The sequence below is a fragment of the Heterocephalus glaber genome, unplaced genomic scaffold, assembly GCF_053883595.1.
Source record: "Heterocephalus glaber isolate CG9 unplaced genomic scaffold, H.glaber_assembly_v1.0 deba00000676, whole genome shotgun sequence".
Classification (NCBI taxonomy): domain Eukaryota; kingdom Metazoa; phylum Chordata; class Mammalia; order Rodentia; family Bathyergidae; genus Heterocephalus; species Heterocephalus glaber.
The window spans coordinates 11088552-11110714 of NW_028258156.1; the positions used below are offsets into that span (position 1 = coordinate 11088552).

General features: G+C 37.0%; 1 protein-coding gene and 2 pseudogenes across 2 annotated transcripts in view; all 3 read right to left on the reverse strand.

Moving 5' to 3' along the window:
• LOC147829256 (histone deacetylase 9-like) overlaps nt 1-22163 on the reverse strand; it is a 193400-nt gene that overhangs the window by 15613 nt on the left and 155624 nt on the right. For both annotated transcript variants that reach the window (XM_087206452.1, XM_087206451.1), the window contains exon 9: nt 6651-6798. In XM_087206452.1, the coding sequence (XP_087062578.1) occupies nt 6651-6798 (148 nt within the window). The remainder of the gene's footprint in view (nt 1-6650; nt 6799-22163) is intronic.
• Nucleotides 16470-17362, reverse strand: LOC101707286 (shugoshin 1 pseudogene; annotated as a pseudogene).
• Nucleotides 17362-19612, reverse strand: LOC147829257 (shugoshin 1 pseudogene; annotated as a pseudogene).

Here is a 22163-nt window from a genome sequence, read left to right on the forward strand (position 1 = left end):
CATTACACATGTTACAATTTTAACAAGTTTTGTCTTATAATAGATTCATTTTTGCATTCAGTAAATATTTGGTTATTAATACCCAATGTTATGGTTTGTATCTCAAATGTTCCCTAAAAGTCTCATATGACCAGAGTAGAGCTTTTGGAAAGTGATTAGATCACAGGGTGCTACACTCATCAGGAGATTGGTGAACTATGAACTATGAACTATGAATTTGTTGTTAGAAGGTGGGGCTGGTCAGAAAGGTTGGGTCGCTAGGAGTGTGACCTGGAGGAGTGTATTCTCATTCCCAGCACTTCTCTAGCTCTCTCTGGTTTCTGGCTACCCTATGTTCAGCAGAATTCCCTCACCACACCCTTCATTCATTCCTCTGCCATGCTTTTTGTGCCATGCAGCCAGCTGACCATGCATGGACTGAACTCTTTGAAACTGAACAAAAATGAACCTTTCTTCCTTTAAGTTGTAGGTGTTTAGTTATTTTGTCCCAGTAATGGGAAAGCTAACACAGATACTGGTGCTAGGAGTGTTAACTGTGACTGACCTTGTGGTTCTGAAGCTTTTGGAAGTGGTTTGTAAAAGTTTGGAAAGATTTAGAAATACAGGCTGGAGAAGCCTAGAATAATGTAAGCAGAATTTGATGGGCAATTCTGGTCAGAGCTCCAAAGACCAGATGCTGACATGAATACAGACTCATGAGGTTTCAGATGAAAACGAGAACTCTATTGGAAATGGTGACTAGAGACTGTGAATGCTTCATTTTGACAAAGAGTATGTCTATGTTTTGTCTGTGTCCTAATACTTTGTGTGAGGATGAATTTAAGGATAGCAGACTAATTGATCTGATAGAGGAAATTTCTAGGTAGCTCAACATTCAGACTGTGAATGTTGTGAATACTTGAATATTGCTGGTTGCCTTTAGCCCGAACTACAGTGAGAATCAGGAGTAAAATACAGAGCTGAAAGTTGTGAAAATTGCAGTCTACCGAGAAATGAAGCACATGTAAAGTTGGGGCCAAGGAAAGTGTGCTTGATGAAAGATTAGTGCCACTAAAAAGAGGCCAAGTACTTTGCATTAGGACAACAGGAAATATGGCTTGAAAGAATCTCAGGAATTGGCCAGACCCCACTCATCACATACTCAGGGATATAAAAAGTTAAAAGTCCTTTAAAAGACTTTGCTTTGAGATGAGAGTCCCAGTGCATCCTGCTCACTCAGTGCTGCATGAGTTTAGCAACCCAGATATTCAGCCACTGAAGTCATGGTCCAAGGGGGCCAAGCTACTGCTTGACCTTTTGGCAAACCTTGGTGTCATCCATGTTATGCTGGGTTTATAGGCATGCAAAATACAAGAGTTGTGGAGTCATGGGAGTCTTCCACTCAGATTTCAAAGTAAGGTCTGGGAGGCCAGCAATGTGCCCGTGGAAAATGAAGCTGTGCAAATGAAGCCAAAGATGCAGTGGACACTCCAGAAAGATGGAGACAGTAGAAATGTGGTGCCTGCCAAGGAAAGTTGGAGGCAGTGAGTAGAGTCATCCCAGATGAGAGGCCATGCAGACTGCAAACAGCCAGTTCATTCAGGTAGGACTGCTCAAGATCTTTGATACTTACATCTCAACATCATGTGCCTAGGCTCTGGACATGGAGTTACAAGACTTAATGATGCTCTGCTGGTCTGGCTTTGGACTCAATCCTTTCTATTTTTCTCTTCCTCCTTTTGGAATAGGAATGTTTACTATGTGCCATTTTATGTTGGAAATATTTAACTTTTTGTTTGTTTGTTTGTTTTTATTTTAATGTGGATTTTGAGCTAAGAGTTTGCCTTCAGTTTCAGACAAGCAAGACTTGGGACTGACTTTTCAGCAATGTTGGAACTGTTAAGATTTTGGTGACTCTTAGAGATAGACTAAATACACCTTGTATAATGAGGTGGACCTGAGCCTTTTGGGGCACAGAAGTGGAATGTTATGATTTAGATGTAGAATTTCCTCACAAAATCTCAGGTATTCAGAGGTAGGGATTTTGGGAGGTGCTTAGATCATGGGGGTACTATACTTATCAGTGGATTAATTCATTGATGAATTCATAGCTGTTAGGAGGTAGGGCCTGTTTAGAATGGGTGGGTCACTAGGGGTGTGACTTGGAAGGGTGTGTTCTTATCTCTGGCAGCTTCTCTCATTCCTTTCTTTCTCTTCCTTTCTTCTTTTCTTCTTTCTTTTCCTCCCTTCCTCTTCTTCCCTTCCTCTTCCTCCTTTTCCTCCTTTTTCCTCCTCTTTCTCTCCTTCCTCCTTTCTCTCTCTCTCTCTAGATCAGCTAACCACAGATGTTAATTAAATCAGTTTATTGCTTAGAATTATCTGTTGATTTCTTGTTTTTAATGACTATATTATTGACTTAACCAAGAGCAGTTAAATGCATAGGTACCCAGGTACTGCCTCAATATTCTTACATTATAGATCCCTGGATCATGAACAACATATTAGGGGAAAACATAAAGCAAACTTCGGAACAAAAAAATGAAAAACCTTTATCAAGTATTTCCTGTGCGTCAGGTGTTAAATTCTTAAGATGCAGTATTTCATTTGATCCTTATAACCCTATGAAATATTTCTCTTATTTTAAACCCAAGGGTAATAAATTTCAGAGAGATAAATAACTTGCCCTTAAACATACAATTATTAGGCCCAGAAAGCCTAGCCAAGCTGACTGTAGATTCAAGCTGTATTCCTCCTCCAGAGTGGAAGGAGAAGAGTACAGAAGCAGAGGCAAAGATGAGATGGGAAGGTAAAGTCATCATGGATCTCATTTTACTTATGGTTCTCTTTCATTTGGTTTCCTTTTCTACAATTAATTGCTGCTTTATAAATAATGCAGAACTGAACCCTAAAATATATAATGAGGCATTGAATTCGTCCTCTAAGATACTGTCAGACTTCACACATCCCCCAATATCATGTTAGACACTGAAAACAGAGATAAAATGGTGTTTCCAGGAAGAGGAGCTTCAACGGGAGCTTGTCCTTTCAATAGGAGCTTGCAAATCTCAGCCCACTTTTCAACTAAGGCTTTGTTGACACTGAGAGAAAATTAAAAATAAAATTTATTTTGGAATGTTTGCCTGCTTAGATAAACAAGCATCCAAAACCATGATATTATAGACAAAAATCAGAATCCTGCATAATTTGTCCATTAACTTTTAGAAGGCTTCAATTAGAGACATCATACCAGTGGATGAGGTATTTTAACAAAGTCAGGCTTCTAAATACATTAAATAGGAATGTGCCTTTGATAATGGTCTGCTTTTCTATATAATCAAATTTTTAAAATGGAGTTATCCATGTCCTTGGAGCTATCGATAGACCACTCAAAGCTAAGGCAGATGATATTTGAGAATTTTCAGTTTATTGTTAGATTTTTATATGCATAAACAAGATAAATTACTCAAAAAATAGCAAGACTTGGAATCATATGTTTTCTCCTGCTTCTATATTATATGACTTGAAACCATCTCTTTCATGAGTAAAATTGCCAAAAATAGAAAATTAAATGATTAAACAACCATACCAGATTGCATTAAGAAAATCTAACATGTCTTACCCTATAATCAAAATGGCATTTGAAAAATCTAACTTTCAGTTTTTGTTTTGAGGTTTAAAAAAAAAATAGGAACTTTAGAGCTAGATGTGCTTCTAAAAACTTAATAGTTGATCATCCTGAAGTCTTGATTGCCAGAAAGAGCTTTATCTTGATCTCCTACAGAGCCTGAACCCATATCCAAGAATACATCTAAGTACATTATTGAACTTTCAAAAGTAAAAGCATTTTGCAACAGATATCTAACAAATGCAGATTGCAAATCTTTTAAAGTATACTTTCCTAGCAAACAAGAAAAAAAAAACCCGACATCACAGTTCTTGCTTCTAAACAAGCTAATATATATAATCAGACATATCTATTTAATCTTCTTTAAATATGTAAATTGGGCACACAGAGGTTTGTTGTTGCTTTTTGCTGACCCATCATTCACTTCTTTCTCACTTGAGTCCTTTACCACCTGAAAATTTGCAAACTATGTATCAGCTAATGATCCCCAAATGAATTCCCACATATAAGCTTTTCCCTAATAATTTATTCTTTAGAGTTCATCAATGTAGTTATAAAAACAAAATGACTTTTTGCACTGTGTTGTCACCCCCCCATCCAAGAAAAATGAACAGAAAATACTTATAATGGTTCTTAGCCAGGAGCATTTTATCCCTATTCACTAGTGGTAAATGAGTCAGATATAAGTTGGCCAGGAAAAGAGCTGCTTTACCCAAAATCTGAGTATGAAATGAGTCATCTCACTCCAACACCAATGTATCCTCCAAAATAACTGGCAAGAATTTCCTATAAAAAGAATCTTGCCTTCACTCTTTTCCAGTCATTTAGCTCTCTGATTTTTCTAATTGTTCTACTTTCGGTGTGCTTATAAGATTGCATTCATAACAAAGACTCAGGTCTTTATTTTATTTTAAAAGTCGTCATTCCCTATTGAGTATGGGGAAAATTCTGGTAGCATTTCCCACTGAAAGGAGAAATTCTCATAGCCTTAAAGTGCCTCTCTCTCTCTCTCTCTCCCTCTCTCTCCATGTTTGATTCAATTGAAATCCAAGAGCCAATTCTAGAAGAATTGTACTTGTTTTCTGTTGAAAACAAGAGTTCAAAAGCACAGCAAATATTTCAAGCAAAACCATTTTTCTTCCCATAAGATAAATCAATCACAATAAGTATAATCTGTGTATGACTAATAAATTAATGTGAAACCTGGCAACAAGCTTCAACTCTACTTTCCTGTATATTAGGACATTAGCATTCACACTCTCTTTTCCATCAGATGAAGCTTAAAAACAACTGTGGACTGAAGCTGGGGTTAATTCCTGTAAATTATCAGGAGCCATGCACACTATTTACCTGAGGATAAACAAGTGCTTAAAAAGGGCCAATTCCTGCCAAAGGGCTGAGGTTGTTATATTACTGGGGCTTGTAACATCATTCAATATTGTCAATTATTCTAAGCTCTACAAATTTATGGGCAAAATCATTTACAATTCATTTCACTTAAATTGGAATTTAGCCTCATTTTTTTCTATATTAAATGAATTCTAAAGAATAGCTATGCTTCTTTTTTACCCAACACTAACAGATGTTAGTTTCCTCAGTTTTATAGCCCTCAGATGACAGACAACTAACTGTTTTTGGCCTTGGGAATAATTGCAACACCTTTGGATTATGAACTTGGTTCAGTTCTTAGCTGGGAACAGCGGGAAGTCAGTTCATATTATCAAAGATGTAAAATACATTTCCTCTTAAGCTCCAAATATCATAAGATGCCTTTTAATTCTGTAATATATAACTTTTTTCCCTACTGAGAACCTGCTCTTCAGCTCGTTATAATAAGAGAGAAATAATTGCATAAGACCAAAATCTCTTATTCAGTTTATCTCCTGCTCTTGGTCAAAACAAGATGTTAAATCCATTAAACTCTGAGTATCCAGTAAAAGCGAGAAAGCTCAGATCTGTGCATTCTTGGGAAAACTGCCAGCCTATGCAGTAGTAGCAGGATCTGTGTAATTAGTGGTGATGTTATTGACGGAGGGAGTCCTATTTCCTTCTCAGCAGCAATTTAAGAGCGTGAGGTGGCAGGGTTCTAGCAAAGCCTTACCTGATTCACTTTTGCTCTGAGGAAATGTAATCTTGAAGGCAGCCACAGAAAGCACCAGCGTTAGTGTACTTTTGTGGTGGCTTTGGGCACAGCAAACTTTAAAGAAATCATCAATGTAGCATTGCCCATAGACTAAGACATTGGACATAAATATGCATAGATTGTCAAAGATTCCTTAAAAAAGAACAAGCTGGGCCGGAGATTTAGCTCAGTGGTTTCGCCGCCTGCTGCGCAAGCGCAAGGACCGGAGTTCGATCCCCGGTACAAAAAAAAAAAAAAAAAAAAAAGAACAAGCCAACCCCATCTTAGCTTAATCTTACTTTTTTCTCAGAAAGCTACGTTCACATGAAAATGAGCTGAGACCAATTTATTTTTTAATATGAAAAAAACCCGACTCAAGTCTTCACCATCTTTTACACATACTCTTGTTTCCTTCGCAGGCAACTTTCATCCTTCTCCGGTTTTTTGGACCCCAAGGACAATCACACAGGAGTGCAGATGCATCATGGCAATCCACTGACTAGCATTACCTCCAGCTTCTGCTGTATTTTCCCTTTGTTCTATCAGGAATTTCAAAATGATTAGAGGAAGAAAAAGAACATCTGGAAAAAGAGACAACTAGGGATAGAAGTTAAGCTTACCAGCAGCTCTGTCTATAATGACCTGCCCTAAATTAGCCAACAAGAAAAGATTTTCCTTGCCATCTATTTCATCCCCTCTAGTCCCTGTGGAAACACATGGTCCAGCCCTGCCTTTCCCATGAACTATGAAACAGTTGAATTCACCATGGCCTAAAGCATAGCCACGCATCTGTGGCTTTGGAGAAAACAAGTGGAGGAAATAGAGGAGACAGGTGAAGGCAAACCAGGAGGAAGGTTCGTAAACAAAACCCAGAGATGAGGCTGGATGTCACGACCCCCGTGATTCCCCACGCTGGACTCATACCTGCTGTCTTCCTGAGCAAAGGGCTGTTCCACATCCACCGTCAGGGAGGCCAGAGCAGAAACAGTCTCTGACTCCTCTTGCAGCTGAGCACCAGGCAGAGCACAGCCCCTTGGCACAGCCACCATCCTGACCGACTTCCAGTACTTACCTAGAAAAAACATTCATCGCACTTTATAGGAATTTTAGTTAGAGCGGTAGTAACCCGAATACTCGCATAGGTCCAACTCAGAGCAATTGTTAAGGTAAAATTCTCCCTGCCATATACCGTTGTAATTTGTTTTCTTAACTGTTATGATTAAGTCTTTTTCTTGATCTAAGAATGCCAACTTGTGAAGTACTCATATTCCCAAACCTGAATCTGTCCTTTACTCAGAAGGTAATAAATTGGGGAATAATCCACTCTCTAATGAACTCACTAACAGACTAACAGCTGTCTGCACAACTAAGTAAGCAAATTCTAGGCACTGTGCCCCCTGCGAAGCTCACAAGAGATCTAAAGGGAGAAGTTTCCTGGAGAAAATGAATGAAATTGCAATGTTAAAAATTGCCACTTGGGCCATTAACTTTTTTTACATCAAGTTGGAATATTAAAGAAAGAAGGAAAGCTCAGCATTGCCAGCATGAATCTAACTGCAGCTTTGCCAGAACAATCAGGTTTGTTAGTCCTGGATGTTCTTTCTTTCTCAACCTCAGGGTGTGTACTAGAACAATAATTGATTTAAAAATTTAATATAATATATGTACTTGCTGATATTGGAATCCATCCATATGTCATATTGATGTTTCCTTTTTCAGACAGAGAAGGAGAATGAGAATGAGAGGAAAGTAGAAGGTCATTTCATGAAAACATGCCAGTAGGATAAATAGGAAGGAGCAAAGTCAAAAGCCTACTTGCACCCCCTAAGCTATTTTTGTGTGCATGTGAAGTGGCGAGTAGCACCTCAGTAAACCTAGGAATGTCCTTAGGTGATGATGCAACTCACCAGGTGAGAACTATTTCTGCAGCCTGAACAATTAGGCAGGAATGTGGCATGCAGATGGTTTGTTTCTTTTTTTAAAAAAAGAAATAAGCCAGTCTTTTTAAATGGAATAGACAGATAGGTGACTACTGGGTCCTACAGTAAGGCTCTGGATCCATCTGTGTCTTTGACCTCCTTTATCATGTTCCTGAAGCTTACTGGGATATCATTTATTTATTATTGGTATATCTTTGTGACACATGGTACTTATATTCAGCTTGGGAAATTGGTACATACACATACTACATATTTTTGCCTCTTCAAAGCGGAATATTGCCTCAAATCCCTTGAAGCTCTGACATTCATGGGTGGCCCCCCTTTATCTTATTGCTTCACAGAGAAATGGGTATCACATTAAAGGAGGAGTACTAGTCTCCCCACCCATTCCCCATGGCAAGAAGAACTTCTGACACAGGTGTCCACTATGACTTGCTATGATCATCTATTCTAGCTAAAGACTGACCCAGAGCTTTTAATTTGAACAAAACAGTAACAATTCTGTCAATAATGCACAAACTAATAATATTTTCAAAACTAGGGCTGTGCCAGATGCTGAGGGCATAGAGATCCTCCTGGAACCAAGAAATGCATAGTCTATTTGAGATAGCTCTATTAGTTAACAAGGGCAGTTCTGGGTGTAAGAGTCCCATATCATTCTTGAGAGGGAATAAGAATATATACTTCTGATGATGGCAAAGGAAAGGAAGACTTGCAGAAAAAAGTTACTTGACCTAGTATTTGAAAGATGAGATGAACTTAATTAAGCTAAACTAGATGGAGGCAGTGGTGCTAGATCATCCTTGGAAGAGGAAATGGTACACGCAGATGTATAGAGAGAAGAATCTATGTAATTTATTGGGAATATTTAACTGCTGAGTACAACTGGGACACAGGAAGAGTCTGGAGTGTAACAGATGAAACTTCCCTGGTAGGCAAGGGCTAAACAACACACAATCTTGAGTAACATGCCAAAGATCTTGGACTCCAACCTGTAGAGAACGAGAGGCCATTGTAAGTAGAAGAAGTATAGAATAGGGTTTGTGTTTAAAAAAATATATCTGGAGATATCACGGTGATGGACTAGAAGGCAGTAGCAGGAAGACCAATTGTGTATCTTGACAAAAGTCTAGGTGGGAAGTAATGATATCTAAACTAAAAGGAAGTGGCTGAATGGCAGTAAGTGAGAGAATTCTGAGAGAGGTTTAGGAAGTAGGCAATAGAAATGTATCTTAGTTTGTTGTTTGGTTTCCCCTAGGTCATTCAAAGTTGCCCTCGAATTGATAGTTACATTCCAACTTCCTAATTTCTCTAAAACACAAAGCAATTACTATCTTACACAAATTGGAAATGCTATATTTCAAAAAGGAGAGTTGTAACGAGTTTTACAAAATATCATTACTAGGCATTATTTTAGCACACAACATTCACAATGTTAGTGACGCTGGGTGGCATAATTTCCTTGTTCTCTAAAAGGCTAACACGGGGACTCTGACAAACACACCAAAGATGGCTGGTGCATTATGGGTCAAATTATGCTATAAAGACTACAGCAGGGCCGGGGATTTAGCTCAGTGGTTTCACCGCCTGCTGCGGAAGAGCAAGGACCCGGAGTTTGATCCCCGGGACCCAAAAAAAAACTACAGGAAAGAGGTACTAGCATTGTTGAGCACCTAATATGTACGAAAGATAGTTCTGAGTATTTTTACATTTACAATTTGCAATTTAATTTAATTCTCATGACAACTATGTTGGTAATATCAGGTAACTTTTTCCGAAGGTTGCATTGCTATTAATCAGAGGAGCTGAAATCTTTATTCAAAATGGCCTAATTCTTAAGTTTCTTCCTCTGTATTCTGTTATCCACCCACCTCCATCTTCCTTCTGGTATACATAAAAAAAAATAGTCTCAACACATGAAAGTGTCAATTTAAAAGGATTAATGCACACTATAAATTCTTCACTGTTGTGGTTTATATCTTCATCCCCGCCCCGCAAAAGCCTCATGTCCTCATAGGCAGGGCTTTTGGGAAGTGTTTGGATAATGGATTAGTCCACTGATGAGTTTATAGCTAAATGTGATGTTGGGAGGTGAGGCCTGGGCAGAAGATGTTGGAGTGTGACCTGGCAGGGACACTCTCTCTCTCTCTCTCTCTCTCTCTCTCTCTCTCTCTCTCTCTCTCTCTCTCCCTTGGTCTCTGCTTCCCCACTGAGATTCCATAAGCAATCCTCCTCTGCCAAGTCTTTCTGCCATGTTGCCCTGCCTTGCAGCAAGTCGACTACGGACAAAACCTCTACAAACTGTGAGCCAAAATAAACCTTTACCCTTAGAGCTGTGGGTGTTGGGTATTGTGTCTCAGTGATGAGAAAGTAACTCAGACCACTCGCTTGATCAAAGAAATGATCTCTAATAATAACAAGCTGCCTTTGTTCCTTAGATACATGCCTCCATCCACATTTTATTGACTTTCTAGTCCGGGTTTATAGCACAAAGTAAAACTAACGTGTACAAATTAGTTCATATATATATATATATATATATATATATATTTGAATTTTAAAAATTTATTTATTTTATTAGTACATGTTTGCAGTCCATAATATCCACACTAGTTTTTTCTACTCTTCATTTATCATAACCTTGTATTATTGCAAGTAGCAATTTACCAGGTAAACCACTGATGAAGCTACCATAAAATTGGAGATAAGTTCTCACTGAAGAGTATAAATAAGAATTCCACTGAAGAAGGAAGTCTGAACTAAAAGTCATGACTTCCAGATTGGAGACCTCATGTTAACCCCAGAAAAGTCACTGGATCATTGTGGAAAAAAATTGGCATATTTATAAAATGACAGTTGTGGGCTTAATGATTATGAGAGGTTTATTCTTGCTTTAATTCTCAGTGATGGTGATTCTCCTGATCTGATGTTACACACCACTCTGATATCACAGTAACTTTGTTATGGAAGAAAGCCTTACTTCTCTATGAGCCTATGAACCCTTGAAGAAATCAGAAAGCACATACTTTTAGATAACATAGCATATCTTGAATAATCAAGAGTCTGTATTTTCAACTGAACATTTTTCTTTAAGAGACCTCTTGTCAGAAAAGAAGACAAACATCTTTACTGCCAAAGGATGAGGACAGAAGATATGAATTATTAACAATAATTTTTAAGAAAAATGACTGGCAATGATTGTTTAAATGTTGGCCATTATGCATATGAGTATTAGGAAGGCTTTTAAATAGGTTTTAAATAAAGTTGAATACATATAAAATACTCTACTAATATTAAATACTAGGAGTTTCACTTTTATACAAATGGATAAGGTTTCTAACTCAGAAATAACACAAAACTTTAAATTCAGTGTGGCCTGTAGCAGGCTATAAAAAACAAGGTCAAATTTTCTACATTAATAATACATTTATAGACCACTATCTCTATTCATAAAGGAAAATAATTAAAATACAAGTAAGTAAAGCTATGTAATATGTGATCAACTCAAACCCATAATTATGGGTTATATTTTCACATGACATGTAAAGTTTTTTTTTTCTAACAGAAACAGATGTGTATGAAAATCATATCTATAGGCTTGGGAATAATAACACCATTGGCACATAAGAGAAATGAACCAAGGTTTACTACCAGAGTTCTCAGGAGCTGCTATTCATAAAGTAAAATATTAGAATTCAGTCACCACTGGGTTGTTCTCCTATGGCAATAAACTGGCAAAAAAAGAGGAGTTTTCCATTAAAACTGGACATGCACACTCCCTCTTCAGTCATATCTTTTATCCTTATTCATTTTTCCCACTATGTAAATCCTCCTACTTTTCAGCACTTTTTAAAAAACAACTATCCAGCCCTCATTATTCTGCAGTTTTGTTTTATCTGGCAAAGGTAAAGCAAAGAATGAATCCACAATAAATGTATAAAGTATATAGTGGAAAGCAGACAGTCAAGAGCTGGAGGTGAGAACCAGATATGGAGTTTCACTGCTCAGAAAGGCAGGAAGAGAGGGCATCTTGCAGGTACCTTGTCATAAAACTCCAGGAAAAACTAAATTACTCTTGGTAATGCACAATTTGACATGTAGTTGTTAACTTATGAAGTTCTATATTAAAAATAACCCCTCAAACAAAAGTTTTCCCGATCAGAGCCCCTAGCCAGTTGGAAAACCTGACCCCAAAACTCCCCCCTTCCATCATTATTTTGGAAGCCTCGGAGTCATTCTTTGTCAAATTTGCTTTGTTTTTTTCCTTCTTCCTATGTGAATGATAACCTCTTTCATCATTACACATACTGTTCCCCTGGAGAAAGAAGCCAGTACAAACCTACATCTTTTCTTGTGTTCTTCAGTTTCAGAGATTGTCAACAGCTAGGCCTTATGGGAGAGGCCCAGGTCAGTAGATTCTCCAGAACTTCTTAATCCTCTTCTAAGGTACATTTTTTTCAGCTAAATGGAAAATTTTGCCAGGATCTAAAACTGTGTAAATGCCAAACTAAAGATGTACTGAAAATTGGTGTATAAATAGAGTGAGGTTAAATAGGGTTAAAAATTTAAACATATGTTATAGAAATGTTACTTGTCAAAATTATTTTTATCAATGGACTTATGTGATAGTCCCATTCAAAACTTATTTTCACAACTAAAATTCATTTAAAAAATAAAAAATTACATGACTAATGTACGTTAAAGCACAGTAACTAACTTTTTTATATTGATTATACAAATGTTAAAAAATAATACAACAGAATTTATTTCTTTGAAAATATTCACATATGTAATCAGTTTTGTCTCTATATCTCTCAGTCATACAATGTCATTGACTTTTTATGAAGAATGTGTTGTTTCAATGGATTATAAATATTTTAGATTTTTTCAAATCAATTGACTTCAATATTTTTCAAAGCTGGATTTTATGGTAAAGAAATTTTAAATTTTTGGCCTCTTTTATTTCCCATCTCAAGAAACTATAATATTTTTGTTTAAGAAAAACAAAAAATGGTGGTACCTGGAAAGCTCAGAGAAGCTTCTGTTACATGTATATTATTTTTACTTCTCGGTTTTGAAATCCTGGTCCATTTTATTCCAAACTTTTCATGGCTATCATTTTTTCCTTCTTTTAGAGTAAACAACTTCTTTGGCAGACATGTTATATGATGGACTTATTAAAAAGTTTTCACTTATGACTCTACCAATTTTACAAATCAGATACTGCAAGACCTATGACTTCTCAGTTTCATTCTATTTCACATCAAAATATTAGATTACCTTAGAATAGGCATTTATCAAAGATTCTACCTACAAATAGAAATTTTTTGAAACACAATTACAGATTTTTAAGTTCAAATTTTGTGCGTGGTTTGACTATTTCAATTTGTTTAATCATTCCCTTGTTTTTGTAGGTGTCAATTTAAATATTTTTCTTTTGCAAGTAGTTTCTTATCATTGCTATTCTCTAGAAGCTTTAAAAACTGATATTTTTACTCCTTTTGGTAACTTTCTTATCAGCTTTATTGAGGTAGAGTTTATAGTCAATAAAATTTAATAATTCAAAGGGTACATTATGATGATGCATGTTAACAAATAAATGTAGTCATATAACTAATATAACAAGAAAAATATAGACTCTATCATCACCCTGTAAAGTTCCTTTTGCCCCTTTGAAGTCATTCCTTTTTCTCCCTTTCTTCTTTCTTCACCATAAACAAGCACTGAAATTTTGTCACTGTACTTTTGCTTTTTCTTGGATTTCATATAAATGGAACCATATAATATATAGTCTTTAACATCTGCCTTCTTTTGCCTAATATTTTTTGCAATTCAAAAGATTTTTTTCTTTATAAATTCTTTGTTTCTCTCTATGTAATGTGATTTCTCCCTTTATCTGCCATCTTTTAAGAGTTTATGATGATGTCCATCAGTGTGATTTTTTTCATGTTTATTCTGCTTGAGACTTATTGATCTGTGGATTTCTAGTTTTCATCAAATTTGTTAAACATTTTCCCATATGTCTTTAAATATACCCCCCAACACACACACACACACACACACACACACACACAGGCACACACTTTCTCTGGAATTTAGTTACAGATATGTTAGACAATTGATGTTCTCCTACTTATCATTCATACACTATTTTTATCTGTTCTTTTCTCTCTATTCTTTACTCTGGACAGGTTTTATTACCATGAATTCAACTTCAGTTTTTTTTTTTTCCTTTAGCAGTGATAATCCTCCATTAATCCCTCCAGGTTGTGTTTTTTAAAAAAATCATCAGATATGTTTCATCCTTAAAATTTCCATTTGCACCTTTTGAGGGGGGGTATCTCCTCACATCTGCACTTTCCTCTTCCTATTGGAAGTACAGTAAATGTTTATTTAAGGTTTATATGCCTAGTAATTTTCATTTGATACCAGCCTGATTTAGCCCTACAATTAAGATGACTCCATTTTGATGTTTCTGTGTGATGCCTGGTAAATTATTAAATTTCTTTACTGTGGTTAACAGGAACAAAAATTGTTCCCAGTTTTGTATTAAGTTCTTTGATTATTTAGCCTGTTTACCATTGGTTATTTCTCCAGCCTTGTGAAGTCTGTGAGCAGGGAGAGACAAGACGGGTAGGGGATAAAAAAGAAAAAGAAATAGTATTAAAATATATTGTGTACATGTACCAACTCCCCATGATAAATGTGATCATTATGTACTGCAAATATGTACTAAAACAAAGATTAGTATTCAGATAAAGTATTAAGAAAACTCTTAAATCTCTCTCTCTCTCTCTCTCTCTCTCTCTCTCTCTCTCTCTCTCTCTCTCTCTCTCTCTCTCATTGGCTTCAACCTTTTCCTGTTCTTGTCTTTGGACTTGAATTGGAACCTATCCATTGGCTCTCTTGGTTTTCTGGCCTGCAGAATCAGTCTGGAACTTGTACCATTAGCTCTCCTGAGTCATCAGCTTGCCAACTGCAGGTCATGGAACTTCTCAGCTTCCATAATTCTGAGACAACTCCTTATAACAAACCTCTTTTTATATATATCTCCTACTGGTTCTGTCTCTCTGGAGAACCCAGACTCATTCTGGCAGGAAAACTAAACTTATACATTCCAAGTGTGAGCCTGGAACTTCTTGTGGTGCCAGAAAGTAACAAAGTGATCATGAAAAGATGGAGTCCTGTCAAAAGACAGAAGGAACCAGACTGAAGGCTTTCTAAATGGTCAGAACTGAAACCAACTGAGCAACAATGTAAATAATGAGCAAAATAGATTATAACTCATAGAGTCCATAAATATATCAATATACAATGAAGAAACAAAAGCCTAAAAATGAATAAAATAGAAAATCAATATTGGAACAGCAGTGTAATAAATTGTTGTAGGCAAGATGTACTGATGAATGCTGAAATTAGTAGACAAAAGGTTAAGGAGAATTCAAAATATGGTACCAATATATTATTAATTCCATAAAGAAACACTGTAACATTACACCAGATATCTCCTTAGCCAAGTGATCAACTTTAACCTCACCAAGAAGACACACATACTGACACCATTGGATTCCTAATACAGTATATATCAAGAGCTGTACAACATCACTATTCTGGTATTCTTGCCAGAAATGTGTATCTTCAATCAAACCATGAGGAAATATTAGAAAAACCCAAGGAGAAAGACATTCTAAGAATAAATGACCAGTATTCTTTTAAAAAGGCCAGGTTCATGCCAGGCACAAAAAGGATCTGTCTCAGTTGGGAGAAGACAAAAATCCACAATAATTATATGCGATACAAGATCATGGGTTGAATCCTGGAACAGAATAAGGAAGTGAAAAACTCTCTGATGGAACTCTAAAAATTTTTATAGTAGAGCTAAATAATATAATATTAATATAATTTCTTAGTTTTGATAATTGTACTTTGGCTATGCAATACATTAACACTAGGAGAAGCCAGATGAATATTGTAGGGGAGAACTCTGTATTGTATTAAAACTTTTCTCTAAATATAAAAGTGTTCCAATTAATAAGATCATTTTAAAATTTTATACATGTTCTATTGTTTTTAAAAAATGAACCACTTATAGTGATTTAGAAGTTTAAAGTGTTACAAGGATAGATGCCAAACACTGTGACTTGAACTAATTTCTTCTCATTTGTTGATCAAAAACAGAGAAAAGCCCTTAGTATTCACATATTTAACATTTGAGATGTTTCCCTAAGTAAGGAGCTCTAAGAGTTCATGACACAGTAACTTATGGTTTTTTCCAAGGTGTCAATTTGAACATGTACTCAGTGTTCATAACTATTCCCTGGACTAGTCCAAAAGCCTGAGCAATCATTGATTTTCTAATTGTGATTCTGTAAACATTTCATCTGAAGAATCAAATACAACAGTAACATAAGGGATCCAACAATTTAGGTCATATCTTCTATGACTATCAAGGATTTATTTTACTCAAAAATCATATAAGGAGTTTCAAAAGATCATCCTATTTTTTCAAAAACATTACTCTAGTATGCCCCACTTAAAGGAAAAATACAATATGCCAGAAGATTATATAATTTCCAAAATGTTGGTATAAGATCTATTTTGAATAAAATCAAAAAGTTTGGGCAGTATAAGAAAACCAAACAATTATAAAGTACGGTTTTGAAGAAACGTTCATGGTGTAGGGCCCTGTTAGAATATTCTGTAGCAATAGTTTCATCCATTTGTGTACAATCTTACAGATTCTCTATTGGAGCAACAGAAAAAGATGTAGGATAAATTTGGGCAGCATCCAAAAAGAGATTTATTATATTTGCTTGATATATATTTTTGAACATCTCAAATTCTTTTTCTGCTTAAAAATAGAATTTAGGAAGCACAAATCTGTGACAAGAGCTCTTCTTCTTAGATTCAAAGCTAGTGTTGGCGCCTTATAATTCATGCTGCTTGTGCACCTACGCTTAGGGAGACACATGGCTGTGCTTTCTTTATTCTTTTCTGGAGAAAGAGAAAGTCCCTTGATCTTTATTTCTAGAAACAAGAGAACATTGGTGACATCCTTCAGGCTACAATGAGGTGATGGGTGAGTTGTAGGCAGTGCACGAGAAGGAGGTTTTGTTGGCTTAGAATCCCCCACCTCTTGTTCATCTGTGTATTTTAGGGCTCTTTTACATCAAGGCCTGGTGACTGGTCTATCTGATGTGCTTGTGAGATTCTGAGTATACTTGCAGTGGGGCACATAGAAATCATCAGAATCATCTCCAGAACTGCTGAATTCACAGATGGTCACTTTAGACTTACTGTTGTTTTCTTCTCTATTAAAATTGGTATTCTTTTTTTGATGAAAAGGAGTGAGATGAATACCTTCTTCCAAATTAAAATTGTAAGCATCACTGGAACTGACAGATTCATCCAATTTTGGGGAGCAGTTTTTTGATTTTCACTTTAGTTCCGTGTATACTTTGATGTAGACTTAGAATTTCTTGTTAGCTTTTCTTTTTTTCTTAAATGTACATCTCTACGGTGACATTTTCTCAGATTTAGGTTCTAAAATGACTTAATTTTGGTAAACTTTTTTGGTTGAATCAGCCTTGTTGATAAATTAACTTTGTCTTTGTTCCATTGACACTCATTTTTTTCTTCTTCTTTTTGTGGTACTGGGGATCGAACTCGGGTCCTTGCGCTTGTGAGGCAGGCTGTGGAACCACTGAGCTAAATCCCCAGCTCTTCTTCATTTTTTTATGTGCATGTTTACTACTGGGTACACATATCTGATTCTTTCCAGTTCCAAAGATTGCCCTTCCAAATGACTGGTTTCAAAACATCCAAGGTATCAAATTGAGTTAGACTATTAAAATGTTCCTTTACATGGTGACGGAGAGATACAGTTCCAGGTAAGACATTAGCAGTAGACTTAGCTTCCCCTGAATCAAAATCAGATCCACTGTGTCTTGCGGAGTAGGAAGCATTTGTTCTTCTGTTTGGAATGATTCTCCTTGTTCTGGAAGGTCAGCTTCTTGAAAAGAACTTGTGGTCAATCATTTGCAATAAATCCCTGGGGTTGCCATCCTTATTAGAGTCTATTCCTGAGAGACATACTACCTGGTCCTGAGCAGCATCTTCTGTTTGTTATGAAGTTTTTCTTTCAGTGCATACAGCTGACATGTAGGGTAGTAACATTCTTAGCTGCAGAATGATATCTTAGGCTCCTCTAATTTTGAATTTTTCATTTTCCACAGCTAAAACTAACATTCTTTTGTTGTTCTGGTAATCTTTCAGCAGTGTACAAGTGCTGGTATTCACTTGGCACTGTGCAGGTATAAAGGGCCTGTGTTTGCCAATCTCTGCCAAGTTTTTATTCCTTTTCTCTTTTATTCGCTTCTTTATGTCTTCAAGAGTATCTTAAAAGGACTTTTTCTGGCAACTTTCGTTGGCCATCTTCTGCCTGAAAATTTGCAGCCTTTCTCAGAGGGACATGGGAAATGACAAAGTTAAGGGGGCTGATGGAAGGGGACCCAGTGACCCTCCTCAGGAGCATCTAAAACAATACCTTGGCTAGTACTTCTGCAGCTGTGCCCTCTACCTCACATCCCAAGAGTCCAAAAAGCTGTTTCCACACTGAGTGAGCGGTTCCAGTGCTCCAGGCCTGTGGTACCATCTTGCGTCCAATAAGATCACTTTCTAAATCTGGCAGTAGAGATGCCACTGGTGACCAGACCAGACTCATTCTGACAAGGATTTGGAACTGAGAGAATGGACATAACTAGGTAAGAACATTTTTCAGAAATGAGTATCTGAAGGGTTGCATAGCAACAGGTTGGTAAATTATGGAAAAACTGAGGTTGCTGGAGTTTGAGTTTAAGATGTTAAGGACTTTAGAGACTTTAAATATTGATGGGAAGGAACAGTTCAAAGAAAGCACACTTTCGCTGCAGTTTGTTCTAAACAAAGTTTGTTGTTGACATTAATGGGGAGGGGAGAGGAAGGGAGAAATGAGTAGAACAGAGAAGTTGGAGACTTGGTTGAAAGAAACAGAGGAAGTGAGATTTTAATGGGCTCATTTGAATTTGGTGACTGTTAATTTACATGGAGCCAATTTTCTATGCTTCATGAAAGCCTCTAGCAGACCTGCTGACTTAGGACCAGTGTTGGAGAAAGTTGTTTGTAAAATATATCTGGAGTTGAGATTTTCTTGGAATTGTGTAACTATTAGTCCTGATGTTCCAACTTCATTGAATTAAGAAAAACCCACCAGACAAATAAAGCAAACTTCTGGGTGTGTCTTGTTGGTTGATGGTAGCTTGGGTACTATTTCATGACCCCTCATCTGTTCCTCTTTGGCACTGTTCCCTTGCCCTGATTCCAGACCAGCATGACCTAAGCAGCTTGGCTCTGGCATGCCCTCCCACCATGATGTTTCCGCCTTGATGCCAGCAGACCCTGTATAGAATCCCTGGAAACTGAGAGATAAATTAAACCTTTCCTTCTTGAATTTGTGAGTGTCAGGTATTGTGTCTTGCCCATAGCAAAGCTGATTAATACAACTAGTAAAGTAGAAGGGCAAGACTGGTGGTAAGGTACATTGAAAGGTAGAAAGGCAAATTAATTTGTGCTATTATTGTTAAGCTGTACAAAGAGATGAGTAAAGAAAGGTAAGGCATAATGAATGAGGAGAAATGAGGCATTACAAACTGGAAATAGAGCCATAGGTATGCGGATCAACAATTCCATGGCACTCATCCCGCCGCTCCTGGCCCAGAGGTAGGGGCTTCTGAGCCACCGTCCCACTGCTCCTGGTCCAGAGGAAGGGGCTTCCTGGCCACCATCCCTCTCTCTGCTCCCAGCCCAGAGGAAGGGGCTTCTGGGCCACCATCCCTACTGTCAATCGTGGCCCCTAGCCCACCTCTCCCAGCTCAGAGGAGGTGAGCCATGCCGGCGCCAACAGCACCCCCCCGCCCCCCCCCCAGTCAAAATGAAAAAACGCATAAAGAAGTCTCAAAAACAGACTTCCAGATCACTTACAGCAACCCCAAAGGGAAATGAGATGGAACACTCTGATAATCAAGCACCTGGACCCACTGAACTGGCAACAAAAGGGGATCTGGAAGAAATGAAATTGGAAATAATTTCTCAGATAATAGGAGAAATTGTGCTCCTAGTGCAAGACATGTTTAATAAATCTAGAGAGGAGGTGAGGAACATGATGGAATCCCAACATAGGAAACAAATGAAATCCATAAAATAGATGCAAATAGATCTTCAGGAGATGAAAACTCCATTGAAAGTCTACACAGCAGAATGAGCCAATGTGAGGACAGAATTTCAGATACAGAAGATAAGATTGTAATTAATGACCAGGAAAAGAAAAATTGCTTCAAAATTATAAGGGAACATGAGAAATCACTCCAGCAGCTGCTAGATGATGCAAAGAAGAATAACATAAGACTGATTGGAGTTAATGAAGAAACAGGAGGGAGTGAAGATGACATAAAAAAATTCTTCACAGAAATAATGGCAGAAAACTTCCCAAGCAGGGGAAAAGAACTTGACATACAGAGAAGTGAGGCATATAGGACTCCAAATAGCCTTGATCAAAAAAATCTGCACATAGGCACATAATTGTTAAGATTCCAGAAACTCAACAGAAGAACAAAGTTCTACAAGCAGTTAGAGAAAAGAAACAAATCACATACAAAGGAAAGCCCATCAGAATCACAGCAGACTTCTCAACACAAACCATCAAGGCAAGAAGAGCTTGGAGTGACATATTCCAAGCCCTAAAAGAAAACACCCTCCAACCCAGATTGATGTACCCTGCAAAACTATCTTTCAAAATGGATGGAGAAATAAGATACTTTCATGACAAAGAGCACCTTAGGAACATCGTGAATACCAAACCATCACTCCAAAGAATTTTACACAATATCCTAGGAACAGACATTGAGGATCACAACCCCAGGAAGCAAAGCAGAATGAACCCATCTGGCATGACAAGAAATTCAATGTAAAGGGGGAGAATGCAGCAAAAGTAAAAGTCATGACAATGACAAGTCAATACGTTTCAGTTATAACCATCAACGTTAATGGTCTCAATTTACCAATCAAAAGAAATAGATTGGCAGAATAGGTCAAGAAGCAAAATCCAACAATATGCTGCATACAAGAAACACACTTCATTCAAAAGGAAACTCATAGACTGAAAGTTAAAGGGTGGAAGAAAATACTCCATGAGACAGGAACCTGAAAAATAGCAGGAGTAGCTATCCTCTTTGCAGATCAAGTAGATTTCAAACCAACACTGATGAAGAGAGATGAAGAAGGACACCACATCCTTGTAAAGGGAACAATCCAAGAGGAAGAGATGACAATCATAAATATCTATACACCAAACACTAGTGCACCCAACTATATAAAACAAATACTAATGGACATGAAAAGTCATATATGCACTAATACAATTGTAGTGGGGGACCTCAACATGCCACTGTCACAAATAGATAGATCAACTAGACAAAAAATAAGTAATGAAATACTAGAACTCAATCGAACTCTTGAACAAATGAACTTAACAGATGTTTACAGAGTCTTCCACCCCACAAAATCAGAATACACATTCTTCTCAGTTGCACATGGGGCATTCTCCAAAATAGACCACATACTCACACATAGAACATGTTTAAGTAAGTGCAAAGGAATTGAAGTTATCCCCTGTATATTTTCAGACCATAATGCGATGAAATTGGAGATCTATAGCAAAAGAAACTCAAAAAATTTCATAAACACGTGGAAATTGAACAACACCCTTCTGAATAACCAATGGGTCACAGAGGAAATTAAAGAAGAAATCAGATATTTCCTTCAATTAAATGACAATCACAATACTACATATCGGAATCTATGGGACACAATGAAAGCAGTCTTACCAGGGAAATTCTTAGCAGTGAATAAGCATAGTAGTAAAACAGAATGAGCCCAATTAAACAACCTGATGTTGCTCCTCAAGCTTCTAGAAAAAGAAGAGCAGGACAACCCCAGAGCTCATACAAGGGAGGAAATTATAAAGATCAGAGGAGAAATCAATGCAATGGAGACTAAGAGAATGATACAAAAAAATCAATGAAGCCACGAGTTGGCTCTTTGAAAGAATCAACAAAATTGACAAACCCTTAGCCAAACTTATCAGAAAAAGGAAAGAACAGGCCCAAATCCATGCAATTAGGAATGAAAAGGGTGAAATTACAACAGACCCAGCAGAAATCCAGAGGATCATCAATACCTACTTCCAGAACCTATATGCCAATAAGATGGAAAACACAGAAGAAATGGACAGATTCCTAGATACATATGAATTACCAAAGTTGAACGAAGAAGACCTAAAAATTCTAAAAAACCCAATATCAACAAATGAAATTGAAAACATAATTAAAACTTATCAATTAAGAAAAGCCCGGGCCCTAATGGCTTCACTGCTGAATTCTACAAGACATTTAGAGAGGAACTA